Genomic DNA, 16,365 nt, shown 5'->3' on the forward strand with positions numbered 1-16,365 from the left:
GTGCGTGGTATTAAATCACAATCCAGACTCTTCTCATGTGCAGCTCCAAACTGGTGGACTGAGATGCACACGTCGATTTGAAATGCTGACTCCCTCACGGTGAAGCGTTTGAAGGATCTTTTGTTTGGTGAGTTTCTGTCTAATCAGTAATGGCTTTGAAAGGTTTGTGCAACTTGCTTGTATTTAGTTTCCAAGCTCTTCACTTATGGTGGTCAGTTGTGTAAGTTTGGCCTCTAGTGTTTGCTCCTCGAACTGATGTTTACTCGATTATGTTGACCTCTTTTGTCAGTGGCACTGCAGAAAGCATCTACTAAGAAAATAAATGTAAATGTACATAATTAGGCAGTCCGCAAAAATGACCAGAAACACAATTTTCTTGTTCTGATTTATTGGTCACTCGAACCTCCTCAAGGCCATTGTTAAGTCTTGCTAAATGGCCACACGACACTCCTCCCCATCTCAGGCTGTCACTTCATCTGACACTCTTTTGCCTTAGCGCTACATCTTATTAATCTGGGCACTGCTTTGCCAACATTGCATGGAGGATTCTTCTTGACTCCCTTATGTTGGCCATCAAAGAAAACTGCTGCCATGACAGAGAGTCACGACCTTTCTGCCCCATCATCTTACAGCTCAGTTCACTACTGCAATTGTCAACAGAGTACTGAACTCTCCTGTGATTCAGGAGAAGCTCTTCTAGAGGTGAGAGGTGAAGTCATCCGCTAATCCACTAGTAATTTCCAACACACCCTTATTTGGTTCTTTGGTGTGTCTGTCCAGGCCAATTCACGATCAAGCGGCAGTGAGCTGACAGTTCAGCACCTCTCTGTGTCCAGAATATAAGGTCCGATAAAATGACTACAAGGATGACCCCTGCTCTTTGGCCAATGGCACTCTGGTACTCAGCACATTTATGAGTACCCTTGTGTTGACATCCAGTGTCGGTGTTGGTTATTTCCACGACTAGCTCAGAAACTGCTTAACAATGCATGACTATGACTCAGATCAAGCAAGTCTTTAATCCTAATCACATCTCTCCGTGCATCTCTGTCATTCTCCATATGCATGCCAGTCTTGGACTATGACGGCAGATTCAGTAGGTGGTACTCTTGTGAGTAGCAGGTCCGGTCAAATATGAATACCCAGAAAAGTTAATAGACAAATACTGTAGAAGTAAAAGCAACGAAAAGCCATGTCAAGAGTACACCTGGGCCTCTTTTTTAGGGATGACAAACTGGCCTCAATTGAGAAGTTGAGTCGTATTGAAGTTTATCCAGACATTAATTCTGAAACAACCACACAAACTTCGGCTCCGACACCATCAGAGAAATTTCATTTCACAGACGTAACCCACTGACTGAACAGGTGCAAATCATAGTCGGCTCCTGATCTGAACTGAGGCTGATCTTTGTAATTTTCATAAATTCAAGGACATAGGAAAACAGGTGGAAACTTGTTAAGGGTAAATTTTGCACAAATGTTAAGAAGTTTTTCTTCATGCAGAGAACCACAGACACATGGAATAAATTAGCAAGTACTGTGGTGGAGAGCAGGACTTCAGGGACCCTCAAATCCTGACTCTGCTAATGTGGAGACGTTAGGTGAATGAGATTTACAAGCCTTTTGGGCTGAAAGCCAGTTGTTGACCAGCTATTTGAACTTTCTATGCCTCACCCAAAGAAAAATCATTAAAAACACTCAAACGTCCTGAAAAGAAAATGAAAAAAAAAAAGAAATATTTATATTAAGAAAGTGGACATGTAGGAAAATAAGGGTATTTTTGCAGGATGATTTTATTTTATGATTTCTAAAAAGAATTTGACTTGAGATTTGAGCATCCTTGTCTCGGTGTCTAGTTTAGTAGAGCCCTACAACCGCTCTGGATGCAGAAGATTGGCTGCTGTGGCTCATTATATAATTCTCCAATGTGGCATCAACTTGTGGAAATAAGCTGGCAATCAGATACTGTAACTGAAACCAGCATTGGCTCCTGTGGAGGTGTCACTTCAATTGGCTTTGATGATTTTCTTGCATCTTAAGTTCAGAGGCACATTAGTCAGAATCTACAGTCTTCACTGCTATAGACGAGCAGAAACTCCAGGAGAACCACTTTAGGAGAACTACGTTAAGCAGGGAGGGCCTGCTGTGGCGATCTGCAGTTTAATATGTTGAATAAATACAGTAAGAAAACTCTGAAAGTCTTTTCATAGACTAACAAAAAGTAATTTTTAATAGTTTTTTAATTGGCTAAAATCGAAAGCCATAAACAGTTCGTCACCAATTCATGTTCTATTTAAGATATCTTCACTTCAGAAGCCATCATGGTACTACACCCCTGGGGTGTGAAAATTCACAAAACCACCTACTAAAGTAATTACAATGTGTTTTATTTAGTCAGGATAGGAAAGCCAACATCAAGTCATGAGCCACCATTCAAGTTTTCACCCTCACTGACAGCAATCAATCACAAACATGAAGATTACACAATATTTAAATTGCATTAATAAATAATTGTGCACAAAAACATCCAATTTACAAATACATATAAATCCCACTGTAACATCCACCTGAACACATCAGCAGGTCAGCACTCGTAATTCACGGCTTTACAGTTTGTGGTTTGTCAACAATAAATCAATGGAAATTATTTTGTGAGTTTTGCAACTTATTGTGGAAAACTGTGGATGACAGTGTAGCCCCACTACTTAAATTGACTGCAAATCCCAGCATCCCCGGGAGTACTGCGTCATGGGGCAGCTTTGTCAGGCTGCTGGGTGAAAGATAAGGCTGCTAGTTTTAAGTGAGCCACAACAAGCTGGGGTCTTTTTGTCTTATTGCTTCAACGCTTCAGATGCACAATTGGGATTATCTCACACACCCATTGGATTATAGTTTTCTCTGAATTTATGTTCTTGTTCTGTGTCCGCTTGTTTGTGTGATTCCATCTGGAAGCCCTCCCAGCTTCTACAAATCTTCACATACATGGACATTATAGTGGGATCAAAACTTTACTTAACTTTCAGAAGGCTCTTCACAGGGGATTTCATTTCATAAGTACACCACCATCATCTGCAAAACTCGACTGTGTCGTGACTGTTTAGTGTTTATCATTTTGAGCTTAGTGTTTTCTTGGATTTATTTTCTATTTGTAATATTAATCATCTTTGTTATTTACTACCATAAATATACATACAAATTTATTATAAAAAAGTAAAACTTTGTAAAAAGTTACACCAACGAACTGATAAACTCCACACGGACAAGCTATGTGGTGTCTGGGGGACGCCTCGCACCTTTTCCTCAGCAGCCAGTCTTACATGTGACAGACATGTGACCTGTCGGTGCAGTGATCATTCCGTCTTGCATTTCTTACAACATTTTGCATCTTATTTAGTGCAATACATTTATAATATACAGTAATCATGGGCCCAAAATGTTTTTGTGGATTTTTGCATTTGCTGGGGTTACGGGTACAGAGATCACAAGGGATTCATGTTTAATATTAAACACAAAAAAAAACTAATTTAACCAGTATTAATAAAACATATAAATATGAAATGCGGTATTTACAGTATTTAGATACTGCAGTAAAATGCAAAGAAGGTATTGGCAAAGCAAACAGCAAAATGGCAAAGAAAGGAACTGTGAGATGAAAGACTACATGACATGAAGTCAACAGACCCTGTGAATCATTAAACTGTTGCATCTGACAGGTCATTCCTAAGTTAAGTGACAGATTTTGAAAAAGTCTTCGGCGGTGCGCCTCTATCTGACGATCACTCCACAATGCACCCGCTGACACTCTCACTTTTCATGGCCGATGTTCACTCCTCCGGCTCAGCAGTCTTCACACACATAAACAGGACCCCTCTATCTCCTGCTTTCCCATTGGCTCAGCGATCAGGCTTCACTCTTGTTAATATTCTTAAAGGGGTCGCACGACATTGAAGTCACAGCATCCCAGAGGACTGTGTTACAGCAGCAGATGTGGTGTGTGAGTAACTCTTAGGAGATTGTCACTTTACTACACAGGCCGGGACTTTCCTATACTTAGTAGTGAATAATGATAAAAAAAACAAAGCTGACAGGTTGCTGTTAGTCTACAGTAAGTTTGACAAATGTGTTCAGAGATTTTTAAGGTAAGGCAGACAGGCTTTTTGAAGATACATTTACTAATCATGGCGCTGGACACTGGTGATGTGTGGTGTAGTGGTTAAGGCTTTGGACTTCTGACCCCGAGGTTGCGGATTTACATCCTGCCACTGACACTCTGTGACCCTCAGCACACAGTCACTTCAACCACCTGGGCTCCAACTGGAAAAAGAAAAGAAAAATGTAACCAATTGTATCTCAAATGTTGTAAGTCGCTTCGGAGAAAGGGGTTGGCCAAATAAATAAATGGAAATAGTAATGTGTCGAATGTTAATACTTGCAAATAACTCTTTTGCTGTACTTGACAATAATGAACCTATAAACCATCATCAGCATGGCTTTTTAACTCGGTAACCAGTCTGAGACTATGACTCTAAAATGATACGAAGAAGACATGCTGGTTTTATCAATAAAAAAAAAAAATGAAACCAAATTAAAACAAGCAAGAATATTGGAAAAAATCAACTGTAAACAAAAATTATGGAATAAATTGTTAGTTCATGATATAAACAAGCACAGCTAACCAAGATGGAGGAGCTGTTGTCTGGTGAGTGAAGACAGCAGGTTTCGATTGATTATAATTCACAAGTTAAAGAAACGCACACCTACAGTCATGACCAAAGGTTTTGAGAATGACACAAAGTTTGCTGCCCAAGTTTTTATGATGACAATTTGCATATACTCCAGAATGTTATGAAGAGTGATCAGAGGAATTGCAATTAATTGCAAAGTCCCTCTTTGCCATTAAAATGAACTTCATCCCAAAAAGCCCATTTCCATTGCATTTCAGCCCTGCCACAAAAGGACCTGTTGACATCATTTCAGTGATCACAGGTGAGAGTGTAGACGAGGTCAAGGCTGGAGAACACTCTGTCATGCTGATTGAGTTAGAATAGAGAGATTCAACTGTCCAGCAAGCCCCAGGACCGTCTCCTAATGTTGATTCAGCTGCAGGATCGGGGCACCACCAGTGCAGACCTTACTCAGGAATGGTAGCAAGCAGGTGTGAGTGCATCTGCACGTACAGTGAGGTGAAGATTTTTGGAGGATGGCCTGGTATCAAGAAAGTCCGCAAAGAAGTCACTTCTCGCCAATATAAACCTCAGGGACAGACTGATGATCTGTAAAAGGTACAGAGATTGGACTGCTGAGGACTACTGGGGTAAAGTCATTGTCTCTGATGAATCCACTTTCTGATTGTTTGGGGCATCCGGAAAAAAGATTGTCTGGAGAAGAAATGGTGAGCGCTACCATCAGTCCTGTCATGCCAACAGTAAAGCATCCCGAGACCATTCATGTGTGGGGTTGCTTCTCAGCCAAGGGAGTGGGCTCACTCATAATTTTGCCTAAGTACACAGTTGTGAATAAAGAATGGTACCAAAACATCCTCTGAGAGCATCTTCTCCCAACCATCCAAGAACAGTTTAGTTATGAACAATGCATTTTCCAGCATGATGGAGCACCGGGCCATAAGGCAAAAGTGATAACTAAGTGGCTCGGGGAACAAAACATCGAAAGTTTGGGTCCATGGCCAGGAAACTCCCCAGACCTTAATCTCATTGAGAACTTGTGGTCAGTTCTCAAGAGGCGGATGGACAAACAAAAACCACAAATTCTGACAAACTCCATTGATTATGCAAGAATGGGCTGTCATCAGTCAGGATTTGACCCAGAAGTTGATTGACAGCATGCCAGGGTGAATTGTAGAGGTTTTGAAAAAGAAGGGCCAACACTGCAAATATTGACTTTTTGCAAAAACTTAATGTAATTGTCAATAAAAGCCGTTGAAACTTATGAAATGCTTGTAATTATACGTCAGTATACCATTGAAACATCTGACAAAAATATCCAAAAACAGTGAAGCGGCAAACTTTGTGAAAACCAATATTTTTGTTATTCTCAGAACGTTTGGCCACGACTGTAAGTGCTTGTTTAACAAGCCAAATTAATTTGAAAACAAATACAGCTGTGCACGTTTTTCAGAAATGACTTGTAACAAACAACATTAACACTTACCTTAAGCAGCTCGGCGCATTGTAAGTAACTGAAGGCAACTCTCCGTTGTGTCTTGACCTGATGCTCCTCCTGCACCTTTCTAGATAAGCACTTCATATTGCAGTTAAGTAGTAAGAGCCCAGGTGCCCGGGGCATCACGCCAGTCCCATGGATTCATTCCACGTCTTTCTATGAATATCCCTAATTCATACCAACAGAACATACTGTAACAATTTGCAACTTTCATTTCTTAAATTCAAGTATCTTGTGATGGTTTTTTATTTCATTAATACTTTATATTCAATAAATAACTGCTATCATAACTATTTTGATTTAGATCACACAGGCACATAAATAGCACAATAAATTCTCAATATTGTTATGAATCAGGAGTTATATAATTTTTTTGAGCTTTAGAAACATATTTCTGGGCTTATATATTTTTTATGGTTTAGAATTACAGAGAATTCCTTGCATCTTTATTTTACTATTGTTATTTTGTTTCAGCCCTGTTAATTTAATTTTTCATTGTATTTTCCTTTATAATACACCACCCTTTTGTTTTATTATGCCACTGTCATTTTGGTGAACCACTACCAAGATGTAATGCCCCAGAAGTTATATGGTGTCACTGGCACAAGCATATATAAGCCATGGCACAATGACTATCCAAGCTCGCGGATATTTTCTTTGAGTACTGAGAAAAGCGCTATATAAATGTAATGAATTATTATTATTTTCTGGAAGTCTTACACAAAGTATGGTGTAGGTTTTCTAGTCAATGAACTAGTGATTGTGTTTCTGACTACTACATTTGGTTTACATTCTGGTTTTGCAGAAGGCTCAATTTATTGTTTTTGATTTGGCACACTGGTGACTTCCATTTTATGTTCTCACCCTTTGCCTCCACCTTTGAGGTCTGTCACCTTTTTCCACCTTTTTTTTGTCATACAGATATACCTTATAGTATACGTTTTAAGTACCGTATATACTCGCGTTTAAGTTCTCCCATGGATAAGTCGGGGCTTGATTTTATCGTATAATTTCTGGTATTTTATAATGTCGGTCGTATAAGTCGAATGTGGAAAACTCACACTATTGGTCCAAGAGATTTAGATATGCTAATGTCCACCTGCGAGAGTAACCACGGAGCACACAGCCTTTTTTTTTCTATGTATTGTACCTACGTGACCACACGGTAATACCTGAACTATTGCAAAGTGATGTTTGCGCCATTTTGTGTTTTTTGTATCTCACACCCTCATACACCTTTATTGTAAGAGCATCCCTTATCTACGATGGAGCGTTCGATCAGAAGAAAATTTGATTAGTCTGAGAAACTGATGTGAGATTGGAGGAGGCAAGAAGATATAAAAAAAAAAAAAAAAAATTAAGTGTTGCATTTTTGAACGAGCGTGTAAGTCGGGGTCTGATTTTATGATCGGTTTTTCGGGTTTCAAGACCCGACTTATACGTGAGCATATACGGTAAGCGTATCAAGAAATCAAACTCGTACTTTGAGTGATATTTGAACCAAATGTAATAAAGGTATGTAAAGCTTAACATTTGCAGTGTCTGTGTATCACATACAATCTGACTTGGTACGTCCTAACTTTAGTTATTTTCTGTATCTGTTCTCAGTTTCTAGTGGTTTTTTTTTTGGATAAAGCACAATTACACCAGCGCGTTTCATGCGGTTCAAGTTCTGATGTCATTCCTGTTGTCTCCTTGTCCACCATCGTGTCCTTTACAATTCTCTGCTTTTGGCTCTTATTACTGACCTGGTGCTGACCTTCCGATAGATAGATAGATAGATAGATAGATAGATAGATAGATAGATAGATAGATAGATAGATACTTTATTAATCCCAAGGGGAAATTCACATACTCCAGCAGCACCTTACTGATACAAAAAAACAATATTAAATTAAAGACTGTTAATAATGCAGGCAAAAACAAAATAAAGTGATAGGAGTGATCAATAAATAAAAATAGAAATGTATCTGTACTGCTTGCAGGGTCATTATAATATGATGCATTTCACCCTCATGTGATTGTATCTGGTTTGATATAATTTTATTCCCAAATTGCATTAGTATTTTTTTCTTCAAATTTGTACCTATAACTAATTATCATTTTTGTGTTGAATTCTTAATAAAAATGTCACTATTGTATTTTGCTTTTTCCTACTTACCCTTTTTTTCAAGCAGAAAAGAATGTACAAAGGTTTTGTTGAAGCTTCAAAAATGTATTTATTATTTATTTAAATTTACATTTACTCATATGAACAAAGAAATAATGTGAACTGATCTTCACTCATACAAATTTAAACATTCCTGTGAAAACACGTCAGCTGTGTGATTCACTGACAAAATACCGTATATATATGTATGCATATATATGTACATACCATCAGTATACATACACACACACACACAGACGCACCCATATATACATATTATAACGTGTGTGCATATACTGTCTATAGTATACACATAAATGTATGTGTGGAATATATGCGTACACATATATCTTTCAGACATACAGTGGAAATCTTTACAAATCTCAAGACACAGAAAAAAGTTACACATTCTGCGCAAAGTAACTAAAAATGGAAAAATAAGATAAGTCAGTCATTCTTTCAAATACAACACGTCATGATACATTATTATACAGGCTAAATTCTCAATATCTTCTGATCAGTGCAACTGATTTCAAATGATACATTAAAAACAAAACAAAAATCAAACAGAGCTTTGTACACTGGGGAAGAACTGTGATAAGAGAACAACAGGATCAGTGTGAAGAGAATACTGCAGGCTGTTGTGTTTGTTCAACATATGGTGGCTTGTTTGATCAGATCCAATATAACAGTCTGGATCTTTGAATTCAGTTCTGCTCAGGTTTGTCAGCTTTGCCTGTGGCAGAAAACCAATATTATAAAGTAAACTTCTTTTTAATCTAGGCTTCAAACATTTGGTATAATGTGCAAGTCCCTTCTTTTGAATAACTTTTCTAGAGATATCAAAACGTCTCATATCATCGTTAAACAAAAAAATAAAATAAACAAGCATTCTCAATGAATTCTGCATAGAGTTTGGTTACACACAGCCCGTCAGCGGACGTGAAGAGCTAAACCAAGCGCGTGGCTCAGGAAATGGTACTCTTGTAGGAATCTTAGTGGTTCTCTGCGGGGTTAGAACAGGACGTCACGCTAGGGAAGCCAGTCAGACGCACAAGCAGGCAGCATGTTCACAAATACAGGAAGCATTGGCACTTAACTTGATATAAACAAATCCAAAAAAAAAACGAACTTTAAACTCAACTATGGCCGGGTATGAAGAGAGCAGACAAGCTGCCAACTGCATTTCTGAACTTGGGGGAAAACTGCACAGATTAAGTGCGCAACAATTGTCAAAGTAAAAAAAAAAGTTAACATTAATTAGTGATGCTCAATTTCAAGGAGAATATCTGACATTCTTAATTATGCTAGCAAAAAATAAAAAAAATAAACGATCAAAAGATACAAAAAAATCAGTGTTTTCCTTAAATTAATGGGTGGTAGCACAGGCCAACTGTCATTTATGATGATCAATAAATTATGGGAACTGTAACTGGCTCTCATGGTAAATAAAACAATTCATCCAAAAGAACAATTCTAAGGTCAAATAAAATTGTTGGGAGTCCTAGCATAATGAACTGTTCTGTTCTGGCGGGTGGGCTTTGTGGCTACAGTGAGGCTTAAGAGAGGAGGCTCTTAGTGACCCCGACCTCTCCTTAATGTCACCAGGCCAAAGCCTTCTTCTAGAGTTCCCAGCCATACCTTAAGCCAGCGACTTTGATATCCATGGCTAATCTGGATGGTGGCTGTCACAGAAACACTAGAAGTGCAAACTGCCCCACTGCTGTTAAACTCCCTTAAAGGCTTGTGCTCATATTTTTCGAGTGACAAACAAACACACAGAAGAAACCCACCATGTGCATCAAGATGGAGTATCTGCTCTTTGTGCTGATTACATTACACAGATCACGAGCCACAGCGCCTCACCATTCAGAAAGGCCTCACTCTGCTTTAGCCTTTAAGCCGCGGTTTGCGCAAAAACCCAGTTGCTTGTTTCCTGTTTAAACATAAAAGGCAAGATAAGGCCAAATAAACTGGCTTTTTATTATTCATTTGAAAGTCATCTCTTAAAAAGAAAATAAATTAAAAAAAAAACATTCAGCAAAATGTGATATGCACTTTAGAAGAAGAATGAATAATAATAATAAAAAAACTCAGAGCTGACTGTAACATATTTGACACCACTGTAACATGCATGTGACTCCACTGTATCTCCACCATATCCACTGGTCCACAGTAGCGACCTTCCTGAATTTAAAAAGAAAGATAAAACTGGATCGCAGTAAACATAAACATCCTTCACATTTTACCACACAGAATTTTTCCTTATATACAGAAAGCACCTGTGCCTCTGTAGTGGTACACACGCAGTGGTCGCCAGGGTACGGCCAGGATTCCTTTCCAGCATTGTTTAACTGGCTCTTTACCTCCTTGTCCCGTGAAACAGTACCACTTGTGCATACCCACTTTTTACAAACAGAGTAAAGTAATGAGTAAAGATGGGGTGACCAAACAGATTGCAATATAACAGACAGGCAAACTTTTACTAACAAACACCCATTTAGGTGCCAGTCTGCCAACACTTACTACAGAGGTAGGCTACATTGCCAATTTGAATTTTACAAGTGGGACTGAAAGCCATTCCTTTGTCTTTAGGCAGACAAGTGCTTGACTGGACAATTTATAATGCAAGGCCTTTGCCTTGGCTTCATATTTTGTAATTAATTCTACAGACAGATATGGGGCTGTGAGAACTTGCCACTTAAAAGAGAAGGAAGCCTTTCAAAACACTGAATAATTTAATTTTTGCCTTACGTGAAGGATGCCTTAATAAAGGAAAACATGCGCAATAAGAATTTATACTCTGCTAAATGGCATAGTCATGCGTGCTCACACAGTGCATTGGACTTCTGTACTGTATGCGACATACAGTATGCACAGGCGCGCACGCACACACACAGTCATACTCACTCAGGTACAGTACATAGAAACACACAGATTCCCACAAAACTCAGGTAAGGTGTTCATTATCTCCATAAGAACCTTTTGAGAAACCCACAGAAAGCTGCTTTTCACTTCAGCATTTTCCTTAGAAGACAGGTCTCAAGCATCCACAGGTTCATAGTGTGGAATTTTTGTTTTTTCCTTTCTCCTACTAGACATGCTTGCTGCAGGAGATGTCCTCTCAGCCAGTGCTGATCAATGGAGGTCCTTTATTTCACGAGAACTACTGATCTTATGCATGAAAATAACAGGGCATATTACCTAACAGAAATTCTTTAGCTGACCTCTAAAAAAACAGAGGTGGCAGTATGACTTTTTCCCCCAAAGCCATAGGCATAAAGCAAGTCAGAGAAGGCCGCACACCTTCCTGCTCAAACACAAGTCCCTTGGTGCGTCAGGGGATGCTGCTTTCGATTCCGCACTCCCGTGCTCTTGTCTTTGCATTCTGTGGGTTTCTGTTGTGAAATGTCTATCAGTGCGCTGGCTATTGCCAAACCTATAAGAAACAAAAAAACAAATGATATTAGGCAGGTAAATAATAATACATTTTATTTATATAGCTCATTTCCCATGCTCAAGGCACTTACAGAATATAATAAAGAATGGCAGCGTATACAGTATATAGCATTGTACAAGCCAGATAAATAAATAAAGAAGATTAAGACAGTGAATTCTGAAAAAAAAAAAAAGAAACAGACAACATAATTGATGGTCTAGCGCACACACATACAGGTTACATTAGCATCTTGACAGAGAAGTAAACTGAGAGAAAGGTAATAAAGTCAAGTAGAGCTTAAAGCCTTCCTGAACAGATGAGTTTTGAGTTGTTTTTTAAACTAATTCATGGAGTCAGCTGACCTGATTAATTTCGGTAGGTCATTCCAGAGTCTGGGTGCTATACAGCTGAAGGCCCTGTCACCCATGGAGTGTAGATTAGTGAGGGGTACAACAAGATTGCCAGAATCAGAGGACCTTAGTGGGCGGGCAGGCACATAGTGATGGAGAAGGTCACTGATGTAGTTTGGCGTGAGGTTATTTAAATCTTTGTACGTTATTAGTAGGATTTTATATTCGATTCTGTAAGACACAGGGAGCCAGTGAAGGGGGAGCAGGATGGGTGTGATGTGCTCGCTGCTGCTGGTTCGAGTAAGGACTCTTGCAGCTGAGTTTTGAATAAGCTGGAGCTGTGATATAAGATTAGAAGGGGCACCTGCCAGTAGGGAATTACAATAATCGATGCGGGATGTGATAAAAGCATGGACAAGTTTCTCAGCGTTAGAAAAGGAGAGGAAGGAGCGAACACGGGATATGTTACGGAGGTGAAAGTAAGAAAGTTTCTTAATGTGATTTATGTGGGCGGAATAAGAGAGGGAGGAATCAAAAATGACACGAAGATTTTTTACAGTAGAGGCAGGTCTGATGAGATCACTGCCAAGATAGACTGGGAAGGAGCTCATTTTATTAAGTTGCATTTTAGTCCCAATTTGCAGGAGTTCAGTTTTATTGCAATTTAATTTTAAAGAGTTCTGCTCCATCCAGGTTTTAATTTCACTAAGGCAGGTTGTGAGCTGAGAAAGCTCTGATGAAGTTCCACTTTTAACATTGAAGTAGAGTTGAGTATCATCTGCATACAAATGATAACCCAGTCCATAGCTACGGATAATATGGCCAAGGGGAAGCATATAAATACAGAAAAGCAGAGGGCCGAGGACAGAGCCCTGAGGAACTCCTTGTGTGACTGGCGCTGAACTGGATCTGCTCTTGCCAAGACTAACAAACTCTTGCCTATCAGTCAGATAGGACTTGAACCACTGGAGGGCAGTGCCAGAGATACCCAGCATGTTCTCCATTCTGGACAGTAGGATGTCATGTCAGGATGTCAAATGCTGCACTGAGGTCTAACAGAATTAATATGCTGGTTTGTCCAGAGTCTGCTGCCATAAGCAGATCATTGGTTACCCATAGCAGAGCAGTTTCACAGCTGTGCCGCGCCCTGAATCCAGACTGAAAGGGTTCCATCAAATTATTAGAGGTTAGGTAATTGGTGAGTTGGGAAGCTACAACACGCTCAAGAACTTTTGACAGGAAAGGTAAGTAGGAAATAGGCCGGAAATTGTTAAGATTGTCAGCATCAAGGCCAGACTTTTTTAACATTGGGGTTGCAGAAGCGATTTTAAAAGTGAGCGGCACAGAGCCAGTGTCAAGGGATGAGTTTATTATTGTTGTAACAGTCGGGATTATGGCATGAAGGCAGGATTTAAGTAGTGTGGTGGGGATGGGGTCCAGTACACAAGTAGTCAGCCTCATCTTACAAAGCAGGTTATTAACAATCGCAGATGTGACTGGTGAGAACTTAGAGAAGGAGCTGGATGGAGTGGGAAAACAGGGAGAGATATAAACAGATGATGTAATTATGTTAGTTGAATTATTTAGATCGTTAATTTTGTTACGAAAAAAGTGGAGGAATTCCTCACAGACTTCAGTAGAAGAGGTAGTTGGGCCAGATGCGGGTTCGAGTAGTTTATTAACTACAGAGAACAGAACCCCTGGGTTATCGTGGCCACTTTCTATTATTCTGCTGTAATGGGTGTTCTTGGCAGCAGTTAGTGCTTCTCTGTAAGCTCTTTGGTGGTCAGAGAAAGCCTGGATGTACACGGTGAGACCAGTCTTACGTGACATTCTCTCAAGGTGTCGGCCAGCTGCTTTCATAGATCACAATTCTGAGTTTTACCAAGGAGCTGAACGCTTAAAGGAAACCTCCTTATGTTTTAAAGGAGCTGTTTTATCTAATGCTGAATGAAGGACTGTGTTATAGTGGTCAACAAAACTATCTAGTGTTGGTGGAATAGGTGAAGACAGTAAAAGATCAGAAATGGATCCAGAAAGGATAGAGGGACAGATATTTTTAAGGTTTCTGTAAGAAATTTGTCGTTTACAGGTAAGAGGAGGGAGAGGCAGTGAAACAGCGAAAAATACTGCTTTATGGTCAGAGAGTCCCAAATCAGTGCTGTAAATGTTGGTAACAGATAGTCCAGAAGTGCAGATCAGATCCAATATATGACATCCACAGTGGGTTGGAAAATCAACATGTTGTGTCAAGTCAAAGCAGTCCAGTAAGGATAGGAATTCATTCCTCAGTTTAGATGTGGGGATGTCAATATGGATGTTGAAATCACCAAGAAGGATAATTCTCTGAGAGTAAGAGCTTAGGTGGGTTAAAAGTTCAATCAGATCGGATAAGAAGGATGTATTGTATTTTGGGGGACGATAAAGAACAATGAGTGAGACAGGACCTGATTTCGTTATTAGTTTAAGAGCCAGGCACTCAAAAGACAATGGACAATCAATCGGGATTCGTTTAATGTTTAAGTCAGCTCTGACAATTACTGCAAGCCCACCGCCTTGTCTTGAGCTGCGAGGCTCTGTGTGGAAAGTGAAACCAATTGGAGTCGCCTCTGTGAGAGACGCAAATTCGTTTGGTTTTTGCCAAAAATGAAAATTAAGATTAAGATTAAGTTTTAATGAGATTAAGACACAAACACTAAGAATTTCAGAAATGGATACTCAAAAATAAAACGCTGACACAATCTCTCATGTGCAATGGAAAAACCTAGTAACTGCCATTTTTTTCAAAGTTTAGTTTTTGAAGGTACTAGATCTTTCCTGATGTTATAAGGTAGTGGTGATGGCCAAATATGTCTTCATTCCAGTCATGGCACGATGGAAAAAGCTAGTATGTGCACAGTATTTTGCATACTACAAGATAAAAACCTAGCAACTCCACTGACCAATGTGTGATTTAAATGGCAGGTGTTGTTGATTCATGAAAAAAACAATATTGTGTATGTAAAGCTCAGAAAAAATGAAATCTAGAGATTGTTAGTTACAGGAGTGACATCATCTTCTCAATTTACCAAAAACTTGAAAGATATGACATACTAGGTTTTTCCATAGTTGGTGAGCATTATCACACTACCTTACATTCTATGTAAAATAAAAATACATTTATTGTTTATAAAGAGATTTTATTCTGCTTTCACTTCATCCTTGCTCTTGAAATTTCTAGTAAAATGAACTGAAAGGGGCTGAAGTGGCTTTGTGTCATTCAGAATATCCCACTCGTTCTTTACTGATTTCTGCTTCACCAATGCCGCTCAGTGACAACGGTGTATTGCTCTCCCATTGTACAGTACTCATCAAGTACAAACACAGGTTTGCCAGGAGCCCCAAGGTATACTCTCGCTGTTTTTCAGTTCCAATGAATGTTTTTACCTTTATTTACTAAACATACCAGATGCTCCTGAGGTTCAAATCTCAGTTAAGCAAACTCCCTTTTAATTTCTCAATGTAAACTCGGTCTCATTCATTTCAACGTAAGTGAACCCATTCAGGCAGAAAATAACTTGATTTTCAAATTAACTAGAAATGAGCTGACACTCAGGGACATATTGATGGAACCTTCTAATTTTTAATAGTACTCTTGATAACTTGTTTACATGAAATGTAAACGTAAGGAAATACAGCAATAAAAATACTATGCAACTACTACGTAACCAAATTCAGCTTTTTATGGTGATACATTTGAATTTGTGATAAGAATGCTATTTAAAACAACACATCAGCTTTTATAACAGTGAGCAGACATAAGTAGAGTAGAGACATAACGGAGGGACCGCTGGAGCAGCTGAATGGCTGTCACTGACTCGCTGTTTGACCTGGACAAGTTGCCTAAGCTCACAGCCTTCCATTTATGAAGTACTCTATGGAAGTATCTGTAATGCCCTATTCTGTATGCTACTTTGGATAAAAGGACATAAGAAAATACATGAAGAGCAAACACTGAAAATGAACTGCTTAAACCTCAGATAGTAGCAACTAGGATACAACAGATTTCAGGGATTTGTCTTAAAAATATTCTACCAAAAAGCTCCATCAGTGCTGAATACCATAAAACAAAAAGCAAAATTTCGGCTGAAGGATTATTTTTATTATCAAGATATCCACCAATTCAACCATTTTTTCTGTAATTTTTCACCTAAACACTTCTTGCAACAAGCTTTTGGTATTCAGACATTACCTGTTATAAGGAATTC

General features: G+C 39.0%; 1 protein-coding gene across 1 annotated transcript in view; it reads right to left on the bottom strand.

Moving 5' to 3' along the window:
- Nucleotides 1-9,169: 9,169 nt before the first annotated feature.
- Nucleotides 9,170-16,365, bottom strand: part of atrnl1b (attractin-like 1b) — a 1,074,694-nt gene continuing 1,067,498 nt past the window's right edge. The window contains exon 29 of the mRNA XM_028795765.2: nucleotides 9,170-11,768. Coding sequence (XP_028651598.1) covers nucleotides 11,644-11,768 — 125 coding nt within the window. The 3' untranslated portion in view covers nucleotides 9,170-11,643. The remainder of the gene's footprint in view (nucleotides 11,769-16,365) is intronic.

This window comes from Erpetoichthys calabaricus, chromosome 2 (assembly GCF_900747795.2).
Source record: "Erpetoichthys calabaricus chromosome 2, fErpCal1.3, whole genome shotgun sequence".
Classification (NCBI taxonomy): domain Eukaryota; kingdom Metazoa; phylum Chordata; class Cladistia; order Polypteriformes; family Polypteridae; genus Erpetoichthys; species Erpetoichthys calabaricus.